This window comes from Hyposmocoma kahamanoa, unplaced genomic scaffold (genome assembly GCF_003589595.1).
Source record: "Hyposmocoma kahamanoa isolate Upper Pololo Valley unplaced genomic scaffold, ASM358959v1 263, whole genome shotgun sequence".
In the NCBI taxonomy this organism is placed as follows: domain Eukaryota; kingdom Metazoa; phylum Arthropoda; class Insecta; order Lepidoptera; family Cosmopterigidae; genus Hyposmocoma; species Hyposmocoma kahamanoa.
In genome coordinates this window covers 1940470-1955341 of record NW_020653766.1, presented here as the reverse complement: position 1 = coordinate 1955341, position 14872 = coordinate 1940470, and the positions used below count along the sequence as shown (strand labels likewise).

The following is a 14872-nucleotide window of genomic DNA, read 5'->3' as shown; positions in this document are numbered from 1 at the left end:
TGGAACTATAAAACGTTAATAGCTAGTTATGGCAATCTGTTGCGTAAAATAACTTTGTTACAGAAGTGACATTTTTTGTGATATACCTATAAACTTTATATGCCTTACGTACTTGAGTAATGTAATCAACCTTTTTCTAGAGCACTCAAAGTTCGTTTAATACAAGTAATTATGTTTCACGAATTAGTTCTAATTTAAATCACTTATTTGTTGAGACATAAAACTTACATTCAGGATAAAGATTTAAGAGGCTATGAATATATATCTCTAATAATCTGCCAATGTGTCCCTACCCTAATATGACTCGCCATACCGAATTTCGATTAAATGTCACAAACAAAGTAATGAATTTCACCTGGAGAGTTAAAAGTGAAAGTATAGGAGGTCGTAGGTCTCTCTTGACGTATTTATAATATCCTTTATTGTTTCGAATGGCTTCGCCAAGACGACCTGTAAGATGACCTCTCTCAACTTGGAGGATCAATAGCACAAGTGTCTAGTTACCTTTGAGTACATCTTTATAGAGGAGATGTTGCCCAACATGCTTTCGTTTGTCATCTGCTATCTTATATATATAACTTTTGGTAAAAGTACAAAGATACAAACCCAATTTCTAGATCCTTTCTGCGCAGCATCTAGAGGGTCCTCAGCCGCCAACATGGCTGAAGACAACATGATGCAGACCAGAATGATGTTACCAAAGGTCGACGATGCTGACACCTTGTAGCAGAACACACGAAACCTGGGTTTGGAAAATAAAGTGTGAAATTTGGTATCATATAATGTTTCCTGATGATTACAGCAGTTTAACAAACATTGACTCAGTTTCTCATGTTCTACGGGACCCAGGAAGAAAACGCTTGCGATCCATTATCCTTATACTGCAGAGGTCAACGTTCATCCATGAAGTTGATAAGTTTTAATCGTTTTTTATTTGCGTCCCGCAGATCAAGGGGTTCTGTACTCATGACGATCAAGCTGTAATAGCGCCAGGTCAGAAGTAAAGGTACCTTATGGTTGGCATTGACTCATATGGACTTTTGGGGTATGCTCTTTACGGGAAAATGGGTGTATCTCCTCCTGATGTTAAACGAAGAACTGTTCTGAATAACCTAACATTTAAATTTTTATTGAATTGTATTCAATTATTTTTACGTGAAGCTACTCCATTACTTTATTATAATTATTAATACAAAGATCGAACACTCAGAAAAAATTCCTTCGATCCGGCCGGATTCGAACCGATGTCTTCGATGAGACGAAATATCATAGATTTCTCATCAAGTCGTTGAAAAACCAAATGCAAAGATACGATGCAAGCACATAGAAAAATTCGTGAGGTCCGCAGGTTCGTTCCGTGGCTTGGTATAGCGTCTGGCATGTTAAGCTAGAAGACGTCGGTTCGAATCCGGCCGGATCGAAGGAATTTTTTCTGAGTGTTCGACCTTTGTATTAATAATTATAACCTCATATTGTTATTTTCGGGATATATTGATATAGGCGGTTTATTCCATTCATTTGCCGCTCGTTAAGAAAGCAAAGCGGTTGTTGCGAATGGGTGTTACATCAACGACACAGAGATGAAAGGTTCCGAACTTCTTATAGTCTGTCTTTTTTGAAGATGGAGTAAAATGACAGTTCATTGCGTAAAAGAGTTACAGGCTTGTGCGCAGCTTTGATTGCAGTCGATCGACTGAAAGTGATTACGCTTGTGCAATAAATAAATAAATTGTATCATTTGAATAATTACTGGTCCCGCATTGGCAAGTGTTGGGAACAGGTTCATTTGAATTGTCGCTTTCATACATACACTACGTTAAGAACTATGTCTTATGTGTGTATTAAAAATACAAAAAGGAGACATATTTTAAATCCGTCGGTCTTTGTAAAAATTTATATGAATAAAAATTAATTTCGATACTATAGCCCAACTGTCAAAATAAGAATAAAAAAGACAATAACGCAATTAGTTATCATTAGAACGTTGTATTTTCACAATTCAGACACTTTTGTCGAAATTTTACTTTTTCCACAATCTATCGATAAAACAATCGACAACAACTACATGACTATTTAAAATTTTATGAAAACTTGCAACCCTGCCAATGTCATTTTACTCCGTCTTCAAAAAAAGGCAGACTTATAGTACTCGATAATATCGGATATTTTGTACCAATTAGAAAGAATTAACACGAAATTATCATAAGGTAACTTTGCTTGTGGATGGGCATATTAAATTTAAACAAACAGCGATGTTTTAATGAGATAAGAAACATAGTTTGAGATTCCTAATTCTGAACATCAAATGATTTTATATGGAAAATTTGTTTTTGAAATACATACCTATTACTACTGACAACATCCATAGAATGAATTAAATAACGTGTATGTTTCCAATTAATATTCACAACATCTAAAGCTGTTATCAAGAAGAAACATTGATATAGGTATTTAGAAGTATTATTATTTTGTTATATTAAAGCGCATGCAACTAAAACACGCTATATAAATGATATTAAAAAAAAAACACCAAACGCATGCAGTTTTTCAAGGAAGTAATCGCAGTTTCTAGAATTATAGCAGGATTTTTTTCTAATTCTTTATGAGACTAGAGGGATTTCAGGAACATGCTTTGAAATCTAATCCACGAATCTAACACCAAACCTATAGGGAAACACGAGTACCCAGTCATCTCATTGACTTAAAATTTTGGAGCTCACATTCATAGACAACACCCGTGCAGTTTTTGTAACAAATGATAGAATTTTGAGGAATAGTGACATCAAACAGATGAAAGATGTAATAGCCAATGGTATAATAGCCAATCAGGTCGTTTCACAATGAGACACGGGTACTATGACGTCACCAAATCACCTGTTTGTCGGTGAGAAAATGAAGAAACTACTAGCGTTTGGAATGGGCGGCGTCTGATTTGGCATATTCAGTTCTGAAACTCGCCGTGGTCTGGCGGTTACTAGCGTTCCCTCCTCTTCTGATTGGCCGCCATCTTCGTAAGATAGAAAGATATGACAGTCTACTTCGTTACAACTATTTCTAATCTATTGTTATACCTTAAATTCTAAAATTACTATTTTAAGTGTTCATAAAACACATGCTGAAATCCCTGTGAATTTGTAAATATTTCTTTAAGATTTATTGTAAATTAGAAACCGCAAACATAACAAAAGAAAAACAGCTAAAGGTGTGAAAAATAATAATATAATAATTATTAAGACGTATTAAAGAAATGAAAATATTAAATTTATGGAAGACGCAAGGCGTAATAAACATAATGATTTGTCTTTGATAGCTAAAACTAGAGCAAACTTAAGTAATAAAATTGCTATTAAACTAAAGAAGTCAAAGAGGCGTATCAAAGACAAATTAAAAAATAATATAAGAAGTGTTCGGATTTTCTAACTGGTTATTATAATCAAATTCCCTTTCGAGGAAGACGTCATTGCGTTTTGACTAGTAACACTTACTTATTGTATTTTTGATACTACTGTTTTTGATAGATTGATAGTAATCGATTTTATAGTCATCTTGGTCTCCACAGATTTTTAGATCAGCGTAGCATAGAAAGAAAATAAAGTAATAATCAAAGACTCAATTATTAATCTAGAAGACCCGTGCCCAGCTGTCGGACGTATAAATGGGTTGATGATGATTATTCATCTATTCAATAAAGCAATTCTAACCAAAACTATAATCACCAGTTAAAAGATCCTAGATAAATTATGTAGGACCCTATAGATAATATAGAATGTCTAGAAAAAAACATCTAATAATTTTGAAGCATCAATTCTCCGCCGTTCGCCAGCCCCTAACCTGTTCGTTTTGGAAAATATGAAGAGCGACGTAGCATCTGGGATAGGTTTCTTATTGTCGTGAATATCGACTTCGGACATTCTTCGGGGCCGAGCTGATGATGTTGTTGGCTTTCTTTTCAAACGAGGCTCTTCTTCTATATCTGTGTTCACTGTTTTTGGAGGATTAGCTTTTGGGGAAGGGATTGCACTTATTGCTAGAGTTGTAACCGGCTAGTAACTTAACATAGTTACTGTTAAATTTAGCTTCAAAAGAACACTGTTAAATTTGAAACAATTTTAATTCTTAATACCACACTTCCAATAATAAAGTCACAAAATAAATTTAAAATATAAGATAAAAATCATTATTATGAGAATGTTAAAAAAATTTAACACCAGTTAATGAGAAATTCGTTTGGATATATAAAACAGTATACTAGTTTTATTACTATTTATGGTACCTATGGAGTGATCGATTACTATTTCGTTTTTTAGATAAAATTCGTATTGGAAGCAGACTATAAAAATAACGTCGATATTCAAAGAGTTTTTGTTGTCAATGAAGTGAAATTTAAAAGATTCGCAGGTTTTCATAGTAACGGTAATAATTTATTTTGTCTACTGAATTTTCTTAAAGAAATTTATGACTATAATGCAAAATATTCCTTACCAATATGATTCCTTTGATGAGTCTCCATCATATCTCTATCCTCTTCTCTATCCTGTTCTTCTTCAATTCTCTCACCGCCGTCCTCATCACCGCCTTCACCCAATTCTTCACCCTCTATTTCCTCGTTATGTTCGCCTTCCGACCCAGTTTCTTCATATTCCCTTTCAGAACTGTGAAAGAAAGCCGGTATTTTAAGCCTGCTTTCTTATGAGATCTTCAAGAAGTGGTAACTGTCGGCGGACATTTTTTTAATATTTGGAATGGTCTTAAAGTGCATCCTAATTAAAACAATTATGTCAATTGCGATATCTTTACGCAGGCAGTACACAAAATACATACTATTAGTACCAAGTGCTATAAAAAAAGTCTTGTTGTACCCATAGTCACATTTGTATATCTCCGTGCTTCTTATTGGTTTAAACATACTTATCAGTAGTGTAGGCATCGTCATCGTGTATGTATTCGTCATCAGTGTCCGCATGCACACCTTCTTGTTCTACCACACTGCCCGCTTCTTTCTCTTCACCGCCCTTTAATTATAACAAATTGTTTAATTAGTTTTGTTAGAAATTAGAGATATTGAAATAACAAATGTTATTTTTCAAAATTCCTATTGCATTGTGGTCAGCACCACAAGGCAAGGCCGCCTAGCCAGCGCTAGGCGGCGGCCTTGCACAGCACCAACAGCCACACACCAGCCCTGCCCATTTCATATTTATAATTAAACAATTAACCATTGCCGCAAATCAGTTTCAATCAATTACAGCTGTAATTGGTTAATTATTATCGTGAAATGGTCCACAACCCATCAATACTATTTTCAGTGGCTCCGCTTTCATTCGCTGCGCATTGATCCATGACTTGATCGGTATAACTATCATTGCTGTGCGAGTAAATCGCGTAATGTGATTGGTCCAGAGCGTTCCTCTCCTGCGTCCCGTCGACCATACATACCCCTTCTTCCTTTTCGATGTTTGTCAAAGATTCTGCGTCCGCCAAGTTGTCTACAGCGATAGCCAAGAAGACGTTCAGCAAGATGTCTGTACGGGTGATCGATAAGGAAATATTATGTCAGTTGTAATTCTCCCTTGTGGTTATTACGTTAGTACACATAGGTTCTGAAGCCCAGCGGGTGGCTCTGTGAGTCGATACTTCCTCACAGAGACATATATCTAAATAGACGCTGGAAATGTACCTACTTCGCGTGCCCAATGTAAGCTATAAACACTTAGTTGCCGCTGCTACGCTTCAGAACGCGCCCGGTCGTTATCGTAGTTAAATACCAGTCGAAAACGCGAAAAATGACTTGATATGCCATTAAAAATTGCAAAAACAAAATAGCTATGAATTATATTCCTTCCGCAGTTAAGTAATTTTGTAATCAGAATATGCATTAATTTATTTTAAAATAAATTATTTTCATTTTGAATGAATTTCGAGAAAACAAATATGCAAACGAGTGTATGCCGCATGTGTCGTAATACATTGCGACTTTTACTTGGTGCGGTACACTTGTGATCCTTTTTAGTAGGCCATGAATATCGAACGAGCGATACTTTCGTATAATGCATTCAGTTTCGTGGTACGGCTTTTTGTCATGTTTTTGGTCAAATTTTACGATTAGTGATGTTCACTCGATGCAACATAGTTCTCCATTTTGATCGATTTAAGAAACAAAGGGATGATAATTCCAAACCAGAACCAAATTACAAAACTTTGTTTCCTATTTCATTATGTAACATGGTGTTCAGTGGTGGGCCACTTAGATTGTCAAATTATGAATTGGGGTTCAATTTGTACAGTCAAAAAGGATTAGTGTTATCATTGTCAGATGAGATATTTTCAATATGACATTATATATTACATATAACATTTTTATTAAAAAAATCAACCTCAAAAGTTAGTGGAATGAAATCGGTTAACGGAAAGTGTGTAGAATCCAATAAAACGGAAACATCCCCTAATTTGCCACCCTTAGAGGTGTACTTTCTTCAAATCATGTAAGACGACGTAAGTTGTTGTAAGTCAAAATACCATTTTTTTATTTTTTAAGTCAAATACATATATTTTATGCATATTGCGTACAAGTAAAAAAAAACCCAACTTTACAAGGAGACGCGAAAAACAGTTAAAGCTTAATATACACACGTTTTCTTGTATTGTTGGCTTTTTTGACTTGTACCCCTTTTCAATAAAGCCACATATTTACAAGTAAATCACTTAGCGTTTGTCATGTTTACTTTTTTCTTTAAAAAAGGATATAATTAAAATGCAAAAATGATATTTTGACTTGAGAGGTATCTTATAATAATTGAGAAAAAAAGGATACAGTTGCCGCAAATAAAAAGAATGATGAAATAGACACAGGCAATGATGCCGACGGAACCGACGCCCCCGTAAGCTTTGATGCCCTCATACATCACAGCATTCCAATCCTCGCCAGTCAGAATCTGAAAGAGATCAGAAATATTGTAGTAAACTTGGAAATACAATGAATAAAGAACCGACAACATTATACTAAACAAAACTATTATGTTTGAGAAACTGACGAAAAAGTGACGTACGAAATAAAAGTAACATATCGCACCTGGTACTTAATTTTACCATGGACCTATAACGCAAAGGGACTGGTAATCATCATCTAGCTCTGAGAAAAGTCAAAATTCTGCATTAATCATCCGCATTAGTCAATAGCCTGGAAGTAGTCTATATATAGAATTGAATTCGAGTGAATATTTTAAGAGTTCAAATTCCCTCAAGATATCTCGAAGAAGGTTTCTAGATAATTTAAAGTAAAAGTGGGCACAACTTTATTAGTAGATCACAAGAGTGCTTTGAGAAACTATCTGTAGGTAGTGTTAAGAGTGATTCTTATCTTCTTTCTCAAGTAACCCTTCTAGAATGCTACATGACAATTTGTAGAACGTAGACAGTTTTTATTTAGTCTTGTTGACAGTTTTTATATAATTTATAGTCTATGAAAGTTATCTTAGTAATGCTATTTTAAAACCAAAATACTAAAGCATTACAAACATAAGACGCAGTTCTCTGAATACTAAGAGATTTCAAGTTCAATGGCTTACAAAATATAAATTTTGTAAGCCATTAAAATCTATATAGTTAAACTATAATTAATATAGTTTATACTATCAAAATTGCAACATGGCGAAATTAGATATAGTATTTTTGACTTTTTCGCGCAATGTTTAATCGGTTAGAAAGCGCAAATTGACGTGCGACTTTAAATACATTGTGAAAAGTGATGTAAAATCTGCCATAAAAGTAATGCATGCGCTCGCTAAATTTTAAATATTTATATATAAAATATAAACTTAATAAAAGTACAGTTATATATTTTCGGTTTTAAATATTTATAGAAAGCTTAAATATACAAAATAACTCACAAAACAAACCATTGCCAAGAAGTTCTAGGCTTCTTCAAGCTAATTTCAACTTAGATTTACTTTTTAAAAAGAAAATAAATTTTTCTCGGCTACTTCATAGTCATACTTTAAAAAATAAAAATGGCGATAAGAATTTAAAGCCTTTTCAAAACACAGTTGGGAGCATTTGCTCTATAGCTTTATCTATAGAAAAACTAAAGATTATTTTTACTTGCTTAAGTGTAGTTGATTTTGTAGAAAAACATTCACTCCTATGAAGTTTTTATGATTGTCTACAAAACGCGATGTTTCTTAGCGATTTTTTCTTTTGACAGTATTACAAAACCTTCATAAAGTTATAGGAATAGTGAGCGTATTATGCAATAAAAATCTTTTCAAAACACTAGGTCAAAAATACAATTGAAAAAAATTGTCGCTAAAAAGTTATTCTGTATAATTGTATGAAATGTGTTATATATTACTGGAAAGGTGGATAAATTCCCTATCATGTAAATATAAGGAATATTTTAATGTATGTCATTAAAATATAACTTATGTTGGAAGAAATAAAATTTTCATTACAAAATTGAGGTTATTTCTTCACGCCAACCACATTTCACACAATGATTTCACTGTATTCTATTGACAGATGGCACAATACACATACACATTGAAGTACAGTAGTTTACGCGCTCATTTCAATTGTTTTTATCATTTCACAACACGGAATTACTTCACAATGTTTATTTATTTGTCATCAAACAATGGCCATGACCGGCCCGAGCGCAAATTACGACTATTGTATCCAGCTTTGCCAATTTGTGGGGAGTTTCAACTATATTGGGGATTTTGTGGGGATTGCCGCTATGTGAGGAAAGTGTGGGGATTCTGACATTTTATCATTTTGATTAATCTATCAATTTCTGATGCATCGCTAGTTTGATCGTTACTGTTAGAAACACTGTGATGGACTATATCGACGTGTTTTTCAACATCGCACATCCCTCGTATTTTTAATAAGCAGCTTAATAGAATTACTATTAGAACACTTGGTTCTGAATTGTAAAATTACCAGTCGGTGCGTGTTGAGTTCGCGATTCTTTCTCCCGCTTAGGCCGGTCCCCGGTATGAAGCAAAACGAAATCAGCTATTGATAAACAAAGCCGAGCAGTTGGTACTTCCACACCACAACTTACCACTCGTCAACTTTAAATATTAAATATAGGTCGAAACTCATTGATTACAAAATAATTTATAAATGAACGCTATCATTTCGGAGAACAGTCGGTGGATAAAGGCCTTGGAATATGGTACAAAACCAACCCGAATAATCCACAGTGGTTTGATTTTGGCGATATAACAAGGAAATACTTCTGGTCACATTCTAATTAGTAAATTCTTTAATATGATGAGTTTTAAACCATCCCCATTGTGAATAAATGAATGAAGTACTGGCAATAAAATAGAGGATCTGTATCATGTATTGGTGGAATGTAATCGTAACGTAACCCTGATGAGTACTATGTTTGGGAATATAAGTTTATGCAATGGCCAAATTAATTGTTGGCTATGTATTGGAGCTCTAAACTTGTACAAGTTTTTGAACATGTCTCTTGAGTAGGGAAACCAGTGGCTAAAGCCTCAATAAAAATAGATATATAAAAAAAATTAACGCTTCCTAATACGGGTAGATGGCGCAAATCTTAAACAAAATAAAAGAATAGCCCGTGCTATCCATAACAGCCTGTGCAATAACCGCCATCTAGTGGATTAGTTTGTTATCACTAGAAATTAGAGTAGCTCTGATAAATTGCAGCGTGTCAATGTAAAACAAATTAGTTACAAAACAGCTATTTGGTACTGTGAACACTGTGACAGAGTTCGTCTAGGGAAGTACTGCTTACCTATTTCTGCCGCCAAGCAGTAATGTGGCCACTACTACGTTCCGGTTTTGTTGTGGTAAAATTACAGGCACATGGGACTTGTCAACTTATGTCTCAGAATGACGCATGCGCTGGCTGTGCCCCTCAGATGTTTGCGTGTAGCTTTAAATCGGGCGCACGACTTGTTCAAATTCAGATCACCTTTATTTCATAGGTGAGCAAATTATACTTGAAATTGTCATATCAATTAAGCTCTACTGCTCATGCGTAAGGCACAGTCCTTGGAGAACAATGAGCAAGAAGCTCTAGGGGTTGCTCTTTAAAAATATACATTTGACATTTATCATTTACAATATCTATTTCAAACATCGCAGATTGAGACTACCTGCAAGAGCTAACCGGGTCATTACCACGGATTTTTATCATCCAAGTATGCAAAAGCTGTATATTAAACCTTTAGTATAATGCTGTCACGAAAATCTCGGTAAAAACGAGACGTGAGAAGGCTATTTTAGAAGTAACTTGTCATACATATAGGCTAGGCATTTACTTACGAAAGTTGTTTTTCGTTGTTATGATGTTAGTAATTATAATCCTGTGAGGTTGTTGGTATTAAACAAATAAACTTGTATACGGATTGAAATTTTGGCAAATATTTCTTTAATTTCTAAAAACAAAAACTTGCTGATAATTTCTTAGTGGCAACTTACCTGGAAGACAGTCAATAACGCCTGCCAAAAGCAATCAAAGTTGTGCCGATCCTTGTCCTCAACAGGGTCGTAGTTGAACTTCCCTCCGAAGACCTGCATGCCTAGCAGCGCGAAGATCATGATGAAAAGGAACAACAGCAACAGCAGGGAGGCGATCGATTGAATGGAGTTGAGGAGAGACGCTACGAGGTTTGATAGGGACCGCCAGTACCTGAAAAGAGTATTTAAAGACTAAGGATTCCAGTTCTATTTAAACAGTAATCTCAAGCTAGATTGTCGTAGTAATAAATAATGTTAAGCAGTAGCTGTAGAAATACTGCTAATCGCGTTACAAGACAACGTAGTCGGGTATTTAGTGCCTATAGGTACAAAAGATGTCGCGACGAGTAGGTAATATATGACACCTTGATGTAATAATTAAGTACGCGCTAAGTTAAAGCCGGATTTACATACGTTAGTGGCCGTAGCATGGCAGATAAACCACCCCGTGGCATTATTTAATTCAGTTGATAAATCTAAGTCTGCTTATTTGGTAATGAACTATTGTTATACATTTTGAAGAACAATGACAACGATGTAAAATTGTATATAAGCTATCTTTGTCATTTAATCATCGCCGCGAAAACAATGAAACAATAAATGTCTTTTCATCTCGTTTGTCGCGCTCTATTTTTACGTTGATAAAATTACTGTGCAAATGATTTAAAATCAGCTGCGACCTTGCAGCCATGTTTGGCACTGTGTTAATCTTTTGCAGTCATTGGTCGCCGGCCCTGGCGATGACCTAAAAATGTGACCGGGACGTCACATTTTTAAATCGATGCCGGTTTATCACTCGAATTTGACAGCTAAATGTGGATATAATAGCTTTATCGAAGCGGCACACTACGGGGCCTGACGTGTCGTGTCGTGACGTGTCAGAACGGTATCGGTTTCACACATTTAATATGGTTAGATTTATATAAGTGTGTCGTAATCTGATGTGACGGATTGTGCTGTATGTACGAAACCAATACCGTTCTGGCGCGTTACGACACTACACGTCAGACTTATGTAAATCCGGCTTTACTTAACTAGCAATAGAGCTCCGTGTGAAAAAGCTCGTCCACGGAAGTACTGCCTACCTTACTTATTTCTGCTTCCATGCAGTAATGCTAACATCGCTACGTTCCAGTTTTAAAGGGTAAGAGTGCTGGTGAAATGACGGGCATATGGGACTAGTCAACTTATGTCTCAGGGTGACGGGCGCAGTGGCAGTGCCCCTCAGCTCTTTACAATTTAAAGCTCTGAGTGGCACTGCAACTGTTATGGACAGGCGTGTCGCTTACCACCAGGCGTACGACGACTCATTGTTCGTCTCGTCCCTTAGTATTATAAAAAAAAAGAAACTAAAAATAATTCCAGGAATTCAGAGATACTTATCCTGTCTTTTCCCGTCTCTAGTTAACGAAAGAGGCTTAGTTACTTGAGATTACTTACTTGGTAACTTTGAACACTCTAAGAAGCCTGACGCAACGCAACACCGAGATGCCTAAGGGCGGCATCACACCAGTCTTGGTCAGCACCATTTCGCTGATCGATCCTATCACCACGAAGCAGTCGAAACGGTTGAACAGAGACACGAAGTAACCCTAAAAGGATAGAGTAGCAAATAATTTATTCCGTAAAAATGACAGCACACCTTATATAACTACAGCATTGACTTACAATTATATGGACGTCGGGTCCGCGCTAAAAAGTGTCTGAACTTATAGGGCGTTAAAATCGTATACAGAGCGTCATTCACGCTTTAGTCTTCGTTTGTTCGACTGACAGCGAAGTAAGCAAAATTAGACAGTACTGCGATGACATTACAATTTAAATTCAACGTTTTAGCTTTTTCATATTCCTTTACATGTCACTACGTTTTTGACATTTTTTTCGTGGTTTTTGTATTAGACCCGTCGTCCATTTATTTGTAAGGCAATGAACTACAGTATCGTATTGTGATTAAACTGCAAAATTTTAAATGAACGGTACGCATCAGGGTTGTTGCTGATGCAAGTTTTTACACATCATCCGGTGATGTGCAAAAACTTGCTGGTTTTATGTATTAAAAAAAAACGCGAAAAATTTACATCCATACTGAATCTATCTACATGAAGCGTGTGTTTTTTCTTTGGATTTCTGTTATTCGATAACTCCGGTATTTGTGAACCGATTTTGATGATTCTTGTTTTGTTGGAAAGAGATTATCTTAGTGTTGGTCCCATTTAAATTTGAAGAAGGTATTCCACCTCTAAGGGTGGCAAACTAGGGGATGAATGAGATTATAATTGGTATATTATATATATTCAATAATTTTGTGACATTTACAAGAACAGAATGAATATTCATGAAAACGATCAATTTGTCTAGCTTCATCGTTGAGGAATTTTATCGAAGTTTATATGTTAAAAACAACAACTGAGCTGCATTTTTGGCTTACAGTCTGTTTTTGGGAGGTTTGTAAATTACTCCAGCGTGTCTTTTAGGTCATGTCATAACTCGAACATCAGCAATAAATATCAGCATCGATGAATACGGACGTTGATGCGAATATTTTAAGTTATGCAGATGCTGTTGCTGATATTTGGAACAATCCTGTTACGCATAACGTGTCTCATTATAGTACTAAGTAAAAAATAACTTCAATAAATACTATTCAATAATAAGTGCTGTTAGGTAGCCACCACGCATATTAACATGTAACGTGTTCTAGAGACACACGGTGTCTCTAATGATTTTGGTTCTGTAGCGTTCTAGAGCCTCAAGGTGTCTCTAACGCACAGCTGTGTTTTAATTCACCATTTAAAAAAAATTGACGAGAAGATTGTAGAATCAACATGGCCAATACTTTTTATTTATACCTTGATCCTGGGTGGAGTTTTTGACCAACATTAGAGTGATGCCACAGGGGCGTTGCGTCAGCGTTGCGCCGTGCGACCATGTAGCTTATTATTCTGATTTATATACGTAGTACAACGCAACGCCCGTGTGGCATCTCCCTAATAGTTATATTGTAAGTTAAAAATTAACTAATTATACTTACTTGTAGACCTAAACTGTACATTTTAACTAACATTTCTAATGTAAATAACGCGACGAAAAACGCGTTTCCGTATTCTTGAAAACTATCTAACCATCTGGGTTGCCTGGAACAAAAATTGTTTTGTATTAATTTATAAAATAAAAAGATGAAAGCCTGTCGCTAAGATGGACGTCAAGAGCGGTGATAGGCCAATGTTCCATTCCTGGGCTCTACTCTTTGGGCCAATGGATAAACCTTTCCATAGAGAGGTAGATGGGTCGGTTCTCTGTGGTGGCATCTACCTATACTTACAAGTTACATACGTTTGTGACGAACGAAAATTTTTTTTTACAAAACTAAAGAGAATTTTCTCTTCCACTAGTTTTGTGAATGACTAAAGTCCTTGTATTTTGTGTGACATAATCTAGCCAGTTCAGAGTGATAAGTCTTGTACCTGTGATGTTCGCTGGCTAGCACGACTGTGTTGAGGAACACGAGGACGATGATGAGCCAGTAGAACGTCTGCGACTTCACCGCTCGTCTGCATGCCCGCTTCATCCGACGGTTTACCTGCAAACACGAATCATGTTATTGTTGTAATGTGTCGAAGCAACGCGACACCTTAGTAGGTCACTGGATTGCATATTGAAGGAAATGTTGAGTAGGCATAAGATTCTTTATATTGTAATTAGAAAAGAATAGAATAGAATAGAATAGAATAGAATAGAATAGAATAGAATAGAATCGTTTATTTCATGTTATCAATGTCACAATATTGCAATTGGAAATACAATGTCAAGGGATAACTATGATCGTCAGTAATAAAATTATAATAATAATAATGAATATAAAATAAAGTAGTATAACTACTGCCTGTCGAATAAAATAAAATTAAAACTGTTTCAAAAGAAACTCATCGGCACTGTACAATTCAATATCCAATAAAAGGTTTTTTAGTCGGGTACAAAACGTTTCATCGTTTCTAACACTTTTCAGGTCTGTGGGTAGATGTTCGTAGAATCGGGGACCTATTACCCGCGGATTTCTAGTTGCAAGTTCGGTACGGTGGGCAACGGATTTTAGTGTTCCCGCGTTTCGTAACGCTCGGCCTCCGCCCGTACGTCGCTCATAATTAGCCAAGTTTTGACGCGCATAAACTATTATATCATAAATATATTGTGAGTACATGGTCATTATATTGTATTTCTTAAAAAGGTTTCTGCAGGTCTGACCTTTTTTTATGCCTACTATTGTTCTTAGTGCACGTTTTTGAAGAATAAATACCCTAATCGACTCCGTTGAACTATTAATTCACTTCTATTTGCACCATAAATGAATAAACTCACTATCTAAAATTGATGCATT

General features: G+C 35.6%; 1 protein-coding gene across 1 annotated transcript in view; it reads right to left on the bottom strand.

The window, feature by feature from the left end:
* LOC113228987 (muscle calcium channel subunit alpha-1-like) overlaps positions 1–14872 on the bottom strand; it is a 188193-nt gene that overhangs the window by 38179 nt on the left and 135142 nt on the right. Inside the window, exons 12-21 of the mRNA XM_026462453.1 lie at positions 13962–14077; positions 13529–13631; positions 11938–12089; positions 10459–10669; positions 6812–6932; positions 5437–5522; positions 4909–5012; positions 4483–4652; positions 2875–3007; positions 607–742 (exon numbers count right to left, since the gene is read on the bottom strand). Of these exons, the coding sequence (XP_026318238.1) occupies positions 607–742; positions 2875–3007; positions 4483–4652; positions 4909–5012; positions 5437–5522; positions 6812–6932; positions 10459–10669; positions 11938–12089; positions 13529–13631; positions 13962–14077 (1332 nt within the window). The remainder of the gene's footprint in view (positions 1–606; positions 743–2874; positions 3008–4482; positions 4653–4908; positions 5013–5436; positions 5523–6811; positions 6933–10458; positions 10670–11937; positions 12090–13528; positions 13632–13961; positions 14078–14872) is intronic.